The sequence below is a fragment of the Podarcis pityusensis genome (genome assembly GCF_964106645.2).
Source record: "Podarcis pityusensis genome assembly, chromosome: 7".
Classification (NCBI taxonomy): Eukaryota; Metazoa; Chordata; class Lepidosauria; order Squamata; family Lacertidae; genus Podarcis; species Podarcis pityusensis.
In genome coordinates this window covers 49,301,154-49,314,501 of record NC_138031.1, presented here as the reverse complement: position 1 = coordinate 49,314,501, position 13,348 = coordinate 49,301,154, and the positions used below count along the sequence as shown (strand labels likewise).

The 13,348-nt window shown below is 41.3% G+C and overlaps 1 protein-coding gene across 1 annotated transcript in view; it reads right to left on the bottom strand.

Annotated features, from left to right (window-relative positions):
* The window catches only part of RAB12 (RAB12, member RAS oncogene family), a 16,535-nt gene extending 5,044 nt beyond the window's left edge, over positions 1-11,491 (bottom strand). Inside the window, exons 1-2 of the mRNA XM_081014303.1 lie at positions 11,007-11,491; positions 6,900-6,960 (exon numbers count right to left, since the gene is read on the bottom strand). Coding sequence (XP_080870429.1) covers positions 6,900-6,960; positions 11,007-11,247 — 302 coding nt within the window. The 5' untranslated portion in view covers positions 11,248-11,491. The remainder of the gene's footprint in view (positions 1-6,899; positions 6,961-11,006) is intronic.
* Positions 11,492-13,348: the final 1,857 nt, after the last annotated feature.

The following is a 13,348-nucleotide window of genomic DNA, read 5'->3' as shown; positions in this document are numbered from 1 at the left end:
GCAACAAAGATGATCTAGAGTCTGGAAACTAAGCCTTATGAGGATCGCTTGAAGGAGCTGGGTATGTTTAGCCTGGAGAAGAGGAGACTGAGAGGAGATATGGTAGCCATCTTCAAATATCTTAAGGGCTGCCACATGGAAGAGGGTGCATGCTTGTTTTCTCCTGCTCTTGAAAGTAGGACTTGAGTCAATGGCTTCAAGTTACAAGAAAGAAGATTCTGACTAAACATTTGGAAAAAACTTTCTAACAGTAAGAGCTGTTCAACAGTGGAACGGACTCCCACATGAGGTGGTGGACTCTCCTTCCTTGGAAGTATTTAAGCAGAGGTTGGATGGCCATCTGTCATGGATGCTTTAGCTGAGATTTCTGCATTGCAGGGGGTTGGACCTTGTCTCCCTTCCAACTCTAAGATTCTATGATTCTGATAAATGTTTCTGTTCCACTGTACCTCAACCCCAAACATATTTTCACAATTAAGTCTCACTGGGTTCATGGGTTTATAATTCAAACACTGCTCAAAATTTCTGAAATGTTTTCATTATTATTATTAGGGATGAGCTTCTAAAAGTTTATTTATATAAAAGTAGTACAACAGACTGCCTAGGGAACAGAAAATTTTGATTATCAACAACATGCAGAGAAAGAAATAATAACTGCCTTTCTGTTCACCACACAATTTTAAGTTTGTGAGAAGCAGTTAGCTGAAAAGGACTCCATTGCCCTTCTGTCTGCAATGCTACAATGTACAAGTTAATGATAAGTCTACCGCAGCAGCACTAGTCTGGTTTGCATGTCACACGAAGACAAACCATGGTTTAGAATAAATGAGCAGGCTCCTAGAGAAGAGATCCCCAGTTGTTCTGCTGCATAGATTAGCTTAGCATGTTGTCCGAATCCACACTCATTGCTTAGATCTCTCCAGACTAATCCCAAGCTGTAACCAAGATTTGTCCTATGATCTATGGCTGGTAGCTTGTCTGAGAGAGCCAAACCATGAGCCTGGATTTGGATAACACGCTAAGACAAACTGGGCCAGTACAAAAGCAAAACAACCAGGAAGGAGCAAAGCAGCTGGGATCTCCTCTCTGGCAGATGGCACACATTCACACCAAGCATGGTTTGGTTTAACATGACGTGCAATTCTAGTCACTGCCACTAAGAGGACAGAATTAAAGTTGCTCCTAAAGTTCTTTATTTAAACAAATGCAATTATCTCAGATCTTCATTTAAAAGAAAGAAACCTTGCATCTTCTTTCAAGTTTGTCAGTATTAACAGAACAATGATGTATTTGCTCTCTACGCGTTAAATTAAAAACACTAATAGACACCATAGCATTGTCTCTCTCACTGTCTGAGCGCTGGATGCAACTTTAAAATCAGTGCTTGCAATGTTACAGGTAAACTCACAACTGTATGGAGTACATGGTTTCTCACATGTAAAGTATAATCTAAATGATTTACAAACCCAATCTTGCTAACCTCAGAAAAAATGCACTGTAAGGAACTTTTCAAAATGCACTTGGGATAATTGCATATTCAATCTCCAGCCCTACATGTGACAAGTTTCCTTTCTGCATTCTGAAGTATGTTTTCTGGTTCTTTGAAGTTCTAAGAGTACCTGATGGTCACAAACTGAAAAAAACTGCACCAGGCAAAAAGCAAATACTATTCTTTCTTAGCAAAAGCTTATATTTAACAGCCAGTTCTTCATTTTTTTTCATGCAACAACATTTCCATTTCTGTCACACTTAGAACCAGAGAATGACTGGAATGAAATGACATGGAGAGGGTCAATGTGATGTAGCTTTGAGTACAAAGGGCTCAGAGGTACAGTGAGAAGAAATTAACGTAGTGTGGAGAATTTTAGATATAAGAATGTTCTGTTAAAAAACTGTTCAGTTTGTAAGCAAACAGAATGAGGAGGAAAAGCTGGCAACTTCTAACTGGAGCTCAGGAGATGGGGGGTGTATCTCAGATGGCAGCTTGCCAAGAAATAGCTAGGCTGGCACTAAAGAGGTGATGATGTGTCTTGTGAGGTTTTCTGTTATGACAACTAGCAGAACTCAGCTTTTATAAGGGTCACTAAAATTTAGAAAGTCAAGCTGTGGTAGGTCATTTAGAAGATATTCCAGTTGAACACACTGGTTCAACGATATGCAGAGAGAGAGCCTTGTAACTGATTAGCAGTTTCTGACAGAACAGAATGGAAGGGCAAGAACAGCACCGTTTTGAGAGGGACTGAGGAAGAGACTCAGAAGAGGTTGAAAGCAAGTATGAAGAGAGGATGGTGCTGAGCAATATCTGTCCTGCCAGAGGAAGCAGCCAGAGCTGTGCTGAAACTTGGGAGAAGAAACCAAGACACAGAGCTGAAGGTTAAAGCTGAGAAGGTCTTAGGGAAAAGAAAGACATACTCCAGCATCACTCCTCCAGAGGAGCTGAAGCCACATTGTCCATTAGTAGAGGCTGCCTAAAAGTAGCAAGGCCCTGGCCCTGGGTAAAGTCCTCAGTGAAGCCTGTAAGGTATCTGGGGGTAAAGAGACTCTTGACCAGAGGGAAGACTTTAGGTGAACATTAAAGGCAACTGCATATTTATTTAGATTAAGTAAGATAATTAAGGCAAGTTAATAAGCATTTCAAAGCACATAAAAGCTCTATTTTATATTAAAGCGGCAAATAATCCCATTATATTATGAAAAAAATTAATTAGTATATATATATGTTTGCTCTTTAAATATGTCCGTTGGTCTGTTCATCCCATGCCTAAACCCAGCTCTGTGTGTGTGTGTGTATAGAGGTATGTAAAATATGACTAAAGGAATTATTTGGTTATAAAAGGGATAAGGAAAGCAGGCTATTTTTTATGAATTTGTTTTAATAGTTTATACACCACTTAATATCACAGCTTCTGTATCTTAGATTTCTGTGGCAGGGATCCTACAGGTGATATATAATATATAGGTGGGCTCTTATACCTGGACATAACATAAAAAATAAAATAGAAAGGCCAAGTGGGGCCAGAGTGATGGAATGAGATAAGCCAGGGTTGGTACAGCTTCCACACTTAACACTGCCTTTCCTTGGTTCCTTCTTCCCAGCATTTCTGGGAAATAATTTTGCTACTGCAACTTCAGAAAACTTTCAAGATGGGCATGACATGCCTATAACAATTGCTTTATTCTCCAAATCCTAAGAGGGGTTACAAAGTGCTGAAGGCTCCTCCCCCCCTCGTGCCAAATATATCTCCTTACAGCCAAAGCTCAGCAACACTGTGGGCAGGATTCACCTAATGAACCCTGTCAACAGAATAATAAATTCCTGGCAATGCAGGAATCTTTGCCCAACATGGCGCTTGAACCCATGACCCTAAGTTTAAAAATAGACTTGTCAAATGCATTCACACGTTTATTGTTTTGTCTAGTGTGGCCATTGGGCTACCAGTAAAGTTTCATGGACACTTTGCTTGTATTGTATGCCAAGTATCACTTCAGCTTGCAAACACAGCGAGTTTAAAAATTGCATGGTAACACTTTTCTAGTCCGCATCACAATAAGGAACATGGAAAGAAAGAGACTGTTATATGCAACTAAGTCTTCTCCTCCTCAAGACCCAACCTTCTAACAAGGTGACAAAGCAAACCAACCCTTAAGTTCAGTTCCTAAGTATGGAGATTATTCATTCTTTGTATACACTGAGCCCTGTTCTGGAAGATCGTGCAACTTCAAGAGCACCTTTTCAGAGGGCAACCATTCTTATTTTAGACTTATCTTTGGAAATATTTTTTCACTTAAAAGTTTCATATATATTTCACAATTTGCATGTATAAAAAGGAATAATCACTGAACTCCACTTGAGCACTTCAAATTGAAGGAAAAACATGAATGTAGGATGTCAACATGGGCAACATGCATGCCAACACTACCATTCCCAATGTAAATGACACATTGTCTTGATGTACACTTAGCAGAGAACATCTAACTCCTAGATATACCCTGAAGGAATGACATGGGAAATGAATATCTCACAAAAAGCTTTAAAAATATGTGGGCATGCTTAAAATGTAAATGAAAACACTTGAACACACACTTTAACTCTAGACTTTGTGGCATCAGTATTTTGTGACAAAGGGAAACAGGAAAGGAGACACCAAACTTTAGACATCCAGCTATAGACACAGGGCCACTTCAAATGGATTATTTTCCTACAAGGATAATGCATGCACAAAAGCAAACTTGCACACAACAATTCATACTACATATACTTTCCACAACATTTCCTATATAAGTTCCAATGGCATAGGAAAAGGTCATCTTTGAAGTGGCCCTTATATTCAAAATTTGTGAATTTCCCAAATGCTGAAGAGAAAGTACAAGTTCATTTTTTCAAGTAGTGTTCAATTAGATAATCAAAACTGAAACAATCTGAGAAATATTCAAGATGTAGAAGTGCCATGTTTGTTTTTATAGCAACGAGAACATAAGCATGGCAGCATGGATTCTTTTAAAGCTTCTGCATGATCCCAACAGCTGATTTAAGTTCTTAGAAAAGCTAGGCAATGCTAACAACTAATTTTAAATAGGTCAATGACTCCCTGGGGTTTTGGGGGGGGGGGATGAAGACAATGAGATTATTATAGTGGCAAATGTTTGTTGTTGAAAGATGCTGAGATCAAACAAAAATTAAAATTAGAGTAAAATGAATAAACGTTATGCTACATTTGTATAGTAGCCAATAAAGCAACATTTTAATTGTCAATAATGTAATTTATAGGAATTTTACATCTGAAAGAGATTTCAAAGGTCATTCCCCTACTTATGCAGGAAATTCACTACCATAGCACCCCAGAAACGTGGGTATTTAGCCTCTGTTGAAGAAGTCTAACAAAGCAGAGTTTGCTATCTTCCAAGGCAGCCTGTTTCACTGTCAAACTGTTTGTATTGTCTGTAAGTACTTCCTAATATTTGAAAAAAATCCATTTCTCCTAAACTGAACTAACTGGTTCAAGTCCTAGGGTCCTTCCCCCTGGAGCAACAGAAAATATTTCTTCTCCATCATCTATGTAACAGCTCTTCAAATATTTGAAGAAGGCTAACGGGTCACTTCTTAGCAATCTCTTCTTTGGGCTAAACATGTCCAACTCCCTTTAACCTTTCATCCGGAATTGAACTCTAGATTTATCTTGACTCAAAAAATCTTACAAATAACCAATCCAATATATTTATATAGGTGTGAAACACTCTGACTCTAAGAGTTTCCCCATTCATTCCACCGGACGCAGCAGACCATTGCACAATCTGTGTTCATTTGCTTTCTCCAACAAATATAGTGTGCAAAATCTCTGTGTGCATAAGAGTGCACAAAGTACTCCTTGGTAGGAATAAAATCTTTAATAAATATTTTTGCTTACTTAAAACGTAGGAAATCTTTGATGCATCACAATCTCCATGGAGTGCTAATCTGTTAAGTAACATCCTTTTGAAGGGTTTTTTTTAAATTAATCTCAATTTATGGAGAATAATCAATGTCAGAACAATTGGCTCCTGTTAGGCATCCAAGTACATAGTTACATATGACGAACACTCACTGAAATAAATAGGATGACCTTAATTTTACTTAGGGCAGAATTTCATATGTCCTTTCAGGATTTTTACTTTTTTTAAAAAACACTGAATCTAAGGAGGTTGCAGTAATGATTATTTTCACACCCAAAGATATTGGCACATTGAAATACTACATTACCTCGTATCGGCTTCAGTAGGCCCTGGCTAAACATCATGCTGGCTCAAGTACCATTCTGTGGCCATAGGATTCCAGATGGGGACACAGATGAGGAATGAAGTCATGCCAGTAACTTTCAAGTATTAGGTAACAGATGATACGAAAGATGCAACAGCAAATAACTCAGATGGAAGCAAGACAAACACATGGTGCGACAAACAGAGCTGATGGTGACCTGCCAAGAGGAGTTAGTAAACTGAATTCACTGCATCTATGCAAGAGTTAAATACTATCAGATTAGATCAGTGTTGCCATCTGAACAGCCACAGTCTAATTTTTCTACTACAAGTTATTAGCAAATCTAGTAAGTTATCTCTAACGCATGAAGTATTATTAATACACTAGGCTAAAGCCATTAGCAATCTTACAGGATTAGGACTGTTAAGCATAGGTGGTTTATTTTATCACAACAGCAATTTGTACCACACTATTATGTATACTTTTATAGCACAGAAACTACTTCTGAACAATTATCTCTCATTCACTGGATCTTAAAGCAGTATATAACCCTGTTTTCATACATATATTTTTCATTAGTATCACTAATGGTCTTTAGAGCAAGCCTAATTTTCCTCATTTCAATTTTGGTGATGTCTGAATCAAATATTTAAGCACCAAGATCTCCAAATGCCATGGACTTCCCCAGCCCTAAGCACTTTTAAAGTAACATGCCATTTTTAAGACTGTATAATGATTTGACATGCCAAAAGACAAAAATCTGGTGTATGTGAAGCTAATAAAAAGTATAGGAAATTATTTAATGAAACAGCCAAAAAAACACACTGGTGGTTCTTGTTAGAAATGCATACTGAAAATATTAAAATAGACTGTCTTCTCATTGACCTTATATAAGCTGCTCTGGGAGCCTTTTCAACTGAATAACAACATAAAAATGCTTAAATAAAAGTTGTAGGGTACATCACTTGATTCCTCCCCCAAAAGATTACCTTATGAATTTGATACCTATTGCTATAGCTGTGTGAGGGAAAGGGAAAGGAGCAGTAGGTATATTAAAGCTAAGTCATCTTATAACAGTTAATCATATTAGACAAGCATATTAAAACCATGCTAGAACACAAAACTTTAAAACATTCTCCTGGTTTTGGTTGTTATTTTTACTTACCAGATTTGTAATCTAATTTTCTTTCCTCTTAGCTCTACTGTTTTGATTTTAAAATCAACACCTATAAATAAAATACAGTAAACAAAAAAGGAGGAATAAGCAGTAAAAGCAACACAGGTATGATTTAGTTTAATTTAGTACCTGTTCATATTTAAGTAACTTAAGAAGGTGGACTTGTACCACTTAAAGAGGCAAGGGGGAGACAAAGAACAGATATTTCTTATAAGCCCTCCACATGAATTTATATAGTATGCTACCACCAAAAATATTTTCAACAAGGGGAAAGGTTGGGTTGTTTTTTTAAAAAATTACTCAAGTATTTTCTAGGAACCACCAGAAGTTCTATTTTTTTTTTAAAAAAAGGATCCCCATCAGTTATTGCATCTTAATAGTTCTGTTTGCTTCAGCCTTGTTATCTAGTGTGGGGATATAGCTAGAGAAATTAAACTTGTCCAACCTCTACTTAAAGGAATATTTTAAAAAGTTCCGCCCCGGTTGTCAGCAGGGGGTTGCTACGCCACTGACATTGGTATGTATATAGGTATATCAGCTTCCATTATACACATTTCATTGCACGTAGCACAATGACTTTTCTGTTTCTATACTGTAAACCACCATGTGACCCTCAGATGAAGGGTGGTATAGAAATTTAATAAATAAACAATAAATTTACTCCTGCATAACTTTTTTATTTTAGAAACTACACTTGAAAATTAGGTTATTTAAAACTGATATCATGGGGGGGGGGGGGATTCATTAAATTTTATGTCCCAAGCTAGTCAATTGGGAAGTGGTAGGGAAAGGAGAGAGAAAAGAGAAATATTTCAAATCCTCTAACTTTTTAACTTTCTCTCTTATATTTTTCACAACTCAAACACACTCACAATCTCAAACATAACACAGAGCAAAAGGTTATAGTCCAGAGTCAGAAGTAAAGTTTCAATCTTAAAATGACATAAAAAACGCCTACTTGTTTTGATTCTTCCGATCCTATTTCAGCTGTTTACAGCTTGACAGCTGATCTCTCTCATTACCAAACGAACACTCATCTACTAAACTTAGCTCTACCCATTAGTTCATTTTTCATTTTATTAAATCTCACAGATGGCTCCATTTTGAATAAAGGCTGTTCAGTCCTTTCCATGGTGCAATATGTATATAATACACTTAAAGCAAGGTGCCTTAAAGAATTGATTGCCTGCTTATTCAGAAACAATTGTCAGGAGTCAGTGTGGCCCTGGGTTCTGACTTGGTAATTTCTTAGTTATTAAAATTACTGCATAGTCTTTGACCTCACCCAGAACTTCAAGGAAGAGGGAATGCTTCACCTGAAGATGTTAGGAGGCGCTCTTCTTTATAAGATCTTTTTGTTTCAGATAAATGTCTGGCTTTTTTTGTGAACCACTTGCTATTTTTAGTTGATTGAAATGGAAATGGAAAAAAGCCAGCAGAACAAGTGTATTTTTTGTCTATAAGCCATTTTGAGTGTTGTGGTAAGGTGACTCAGAAATGTCGTAAAATTAAGATATAGTGGTAGTTATCCCTGTTTTTAAGTATATGTTTTACTTTCAGAGTTTCTGTAAAATCATTATAAATGTTTTCTAAATTCTCTACATGGTATGGCTGCTTTGGAGAACACCTACACTGGTTTATCCCACAATACACACCCATGTACATGTATCCGATAAGAAATTTACAGAAACATGGTTTATACGTGAAACTTCTGGCTTCATATGACCCAGCAAGGAGCACAGAGGAAATGAGTGATTGCTGTACTCCAGATTCTGGGGGATATCTCACACATTTTTACTTTAAGAAACAATTGGGTTAACAGCCCAAACCAGAAGTCCCATGTCCTGTTCTGTGATTATCAGTCACCATGCACTGACTTCTGCAATCCTTGCTTCCAGTTTCTAAAATTAGCACACATGTTGTGGCTAGTAAGTTACTATTATATGTAACTAAGACTGCAATCCTGTATTCACCTAGAAATTACTCCCATTGAACCTAATAGGGCTTACTAAGGAGTAAACATACATAGAACTGAATTGTAAGTACTCAGTAATCACAACATCTTATTGCAATTAATTGTTGTTTAAATTACAAACAAATCCTATATTAAATGGAGATATTCCTTTGGTTGACAAAATGAACAGAGAAAACTCCCACAAGGGAATTTTAGAACCAGAGTGCCATACGTTAACATTAATGTAATATGCACAGAACAGTATCTTATAGCTGAAGCTATTTAGCATTTAATTTGTTTGGACATGCAGGAGCTAGAAAATGAACTTAAAGCTCTGCTTATCCCTATTTAAACATTACACCACAATGATAAGGAGAATACCAATTCATGTCATAAGTTTAGTAGAATACCAGGGGTTCTTTAGAACTCAAGGCACTGGACAACCCTATAAACCAGGGGTGGGGAACTTGTGGCCCTGAAGCTCTTGCTGGCTATGCTGGCTGGGACTGATAGGAGCTGGAGTCCAGCAAAAGTTAGGGACATAGGTTCCCTTCCCTGCTATAAGCATTCACACAATGAATAGCCTCACTAATCAAGGAGATTTAACTGCTGCAAGATTGTAGCACTGTAGGTCAATAAATCTTAATAAAGGATGCAGGTGGATTTAAGTAGCATTGCCGAAGATTTAATAAAGATTGTACCCGCCATCTTAACAGCCAAGAAACTACTTTTAAGTTGTTCCTTTGTAACTGTTAGATGTCCAGCTATAGCATATTAGACATTTTATGTTCCACAAGGAGAACAGCTCAAGTTCAATAGTAAAACATTTGCTTTTCACACAGGAGGTCCCAAGTTTAATCCCTGATATATCCAGATAGTGCTAAGAATGTCTGTTGTCCGAAACCCTGGAGAGTCACTGCTTGTTAGTGTAGACCTGGAAGCTGCCTTATACAAGGTCTGACCATTTCTCTATCTAGCTCAGTACTATGTACAGCAGCCTCTCTCAACCTTGGGTTCCTAGATGTTGTTGGACTACCATTCCCATCATCCCTGACCGCTGCCCCCGGGGATACTACACTTTGGAAAACACTGAACTACTTTATAGGTGTGTTCACACTGGGGCCAATTCTGTGAAATAATAACTATCAAGAGTTTCCATAAAAAGTAGTTGAACTAACTAACTGAAGGATTGTTTGTGGACTAATAGCAATGCAGTTACCACTGAAGGAGACTGTGTTGCTATTACTGTCATATATTTAGCTTTTGTTTACCACCACTAAGAAGGTGTTGGAGAGATGAGGTAACACTGTATAATCAGAGTTACTTTCATCTCAAATGAAAGGGAAGAGTCTCCCCTATCACCCTGGGTTGGGGCAGATCCTGGGTAATAAACAAAGACTCTCACATCAGATCAACAAAACAGCAATGTCATGAGTGAAAACAGATAAACATTTTCTAATAATTAAGCACTCCCCGAACTGAGAAGCCACTAGCAATAAATTAATCTGATGATGGGATACTTCTTCCTCCCTCATCACTTTAGCATTCTAGCAAGATAACTGGCTCTTTACTCCAGCAACGCAAATAGAATGTGCCCAGTGCCTGAGTCTCTACACACAGGTACACTAAATTAGTGTATCCCTTCTCAGGCAAATCTAACTGGAGGTAGTTTTAATAATACAAGTTTATCTTTGTCATCCCAGTAAAGGGCAGGAAAAGACTATTCACTCCCGGCCCTGAGAGAAAAGGAGAGAGCACTTCATCCCTAAAGGATGAGAGAGAGAGAGAGAGCTTCACCTGAACAAACAATAGCAGCATTGTATTTCCCAGCCCAACCTTACTACGGGGCTGCTTGCAGTTTCGAAGGAAACAGGGATTTCACACGGACCGCAAAGTTATGGATGCGGCCCGGGTGTTTTAAGAGGCGTCTTCACAACCAACGGGGTGAGGAAATGGGGTGGGTTAAGGAACCCCAGAGAGTCCCAAGAACGAATCTAAGACCCAGGCTTAGAGAGCAACCCTAATTTTTAAAATAAGATTTGTAACGCCCCACTCCACCCTCCCCACGACGCCCCCGCTACCCCTGGAAGTCCCCTTCTCCTCGCCCTCCCCCTCGGCCCCGCCGACGGGCCTCACCGTACCTACGGTGGACTTGCAGGCCTCGCAGAAGGTGTCGTCCGTGAAGCGCTCCATCAGGCTGGTCTTGCCGACGCCCCGTGAGCCGATGATGATCACCTGCAGCTTGAAGTCGGCCGGGCGCGGCGGCTGCTTCCTGCGGCGGCCCTGAGGCCCCGAGAGCGCAGGGGAGCCGCCGGCCGAGCCCAGCCCGCCGCCGCCGAGCCCCGGCCCCCGCCGCTGCAGCAGCCCAGAGCCCGGCTCCATCCACTCATGCGGCTCGCGAGCCCCGCTGCCCACCGCCCGCTGCTTCAGTCAGGGCCCGGCCCAAGGCCCGGCTGCCCTCGCCCGCTACGTCTCGTCCCGGCCGGAGGAGGAGGAGAAGCGGGGCTCCAGTCAGTCTGCGCCGCGGCCACCCGGATGATGAGCAAGAAGCTGCGAGCCAGAGACGCCCCGAGTCACACGGAGGGAGGCAGCGCCCTCTGCGGCGCGGGAGGACTCGGCGCGGTCACCTTGAGGGGGAAGCGGCCCGGCCACCGGCGTCGGAGGAGGAGGAAGACCTTCGCCGCCGCCGCCACCGCCGGGCCCTGAGGCTGGCGTGCTCTCTCCGGCCGAGCGCCCCCCTCATCGCGCGAGGCCGCAGCAAGGAGGAGCTGCACCCGCAGCGGCGTCACGGGGTGAAATTTAATGGGCGCATCAGCAGCTATCGCAGCGAGGGCACAGTTTTCGCCTGTTGAATTCCTGACCTTTCGGACATCTTTTCTGAGCCCTGTCAAAAACAAGAAGAACGACAACTAAGGCGGTCACTCCCGTTTTTAGAGAAAGCATCGCCGGCCTCTCACACCAGGCGTTTCGCATTGTGTGGAAAAGAAGGGAGATTGCTATCATGGCACCTGCTCCCTTGCTGCGCATATATATATATATATATATGCAAGAGAGCAGGTTAATTGAGCTTATATATTAATCGGTGATGTCTTTTTCACTCATGACAAGGTTTTTTTTAGTCTTAAGAAAGAAGAGTGGCAACCCTAATAAATAACATCCCCTTCTTTTCAAGCATCCCCTTATCTGTGCTTCTAATAGCAACTTGAGCTTGGGCTGCATTAAGAGGCACAGCCAGGCCAACCCACCCATTAGGCACACGCACACTGAGGCAGCAGCCTCAGGTGGCAGAGCCCCACTGGAGTGCCCCCCCATGGGCATCCCACCTGATACCACCCTTGCAGAGCCTCATGCCCACCCACATCACAGGGGCAGCCGTGTTGCATTTTGCCACAGGAGCCAAAATGCCTTGGGTGACCCGTGATCATGCCTAAGATCCACTATAACCTATGCAGTGTGGGCCCATATATTGTTATGAAGTGGGGGGAGGGAGAGAGAGACCCCACCAAACCCAATAAATCAATGAATGTCAAACTCTAGCTAATAACTGGGACACTGAAGGGGAAAATGCAGGCTGTAGCAGTTCTCCCGAAATGTGCCATAGGAAATCCTTAGATTTAGCCTGTGCAAACTAGCCTGGCTGGGCTGGTTGAAGGTAGGCCATTACGAAACAAGGTGCTCAGGTCTGCAAAACAGAAGTTGTTTGGGTGACTTTGTGTGAGGTGACAGGAACAAAGTATTGTTTTACAGGAGGCTTGTGGTGTGGTGTGAGGAAGGAGAAAAAAGGGCAGACCTCCATGAGCTGCTGGGCAGCGGGGCAGGACCATCTTGGCTGCTGACTGGAAGGGGCTGCACTAAGAGACCCAGAGCCACGGCTGCTTGCTGAAGCCATGAGAGGGACATAATGTTCTGCACCCTTCCATTGCAGACCTCCAGGTATTAATATACAGTGGTACCTCTGGATGTGAACGGGATCCGTTCCAGAGCCCCGTTCACATCCTGAAGTGAAAGTAACACGCGACTGCGCGTGCACGGGTTGTGTTTCGCTGCTTCTGTGCATGCACGTGACGTCATTTTGCACGTGACGTCATTTTGAGCGTCTGCGCATGTGCAAGCGGTGAAACCCGGAAGTAACGCACTCCGTTACTTCCAGGTCGCCGCAGAGCACAACCCGAAAATGCTTAACCTGAAGCGTATTCATCCCGAGGTATGACTGTATGTTAATAAAGCATATTACTTAAAGATACTAGCTTCCACTGTGCCTCAATCTTCCCAATGAAAATACAACGCTAGGTAAGCACCTGGAACCCCTGGAATCTTGCACTGCTTGTGGAGAGTGGTGTGTAACAATATGTTTACTCAGAAGCAACTCATATTCCCAGGAACTGCATGGAATTGCAGCCTTAAGCTAATATTGGAATAAGTAGGACCTGCAACCAAACCTTGCTATGTAACCTTACTGCCTACCAGATGTGCTCCTCTTAAG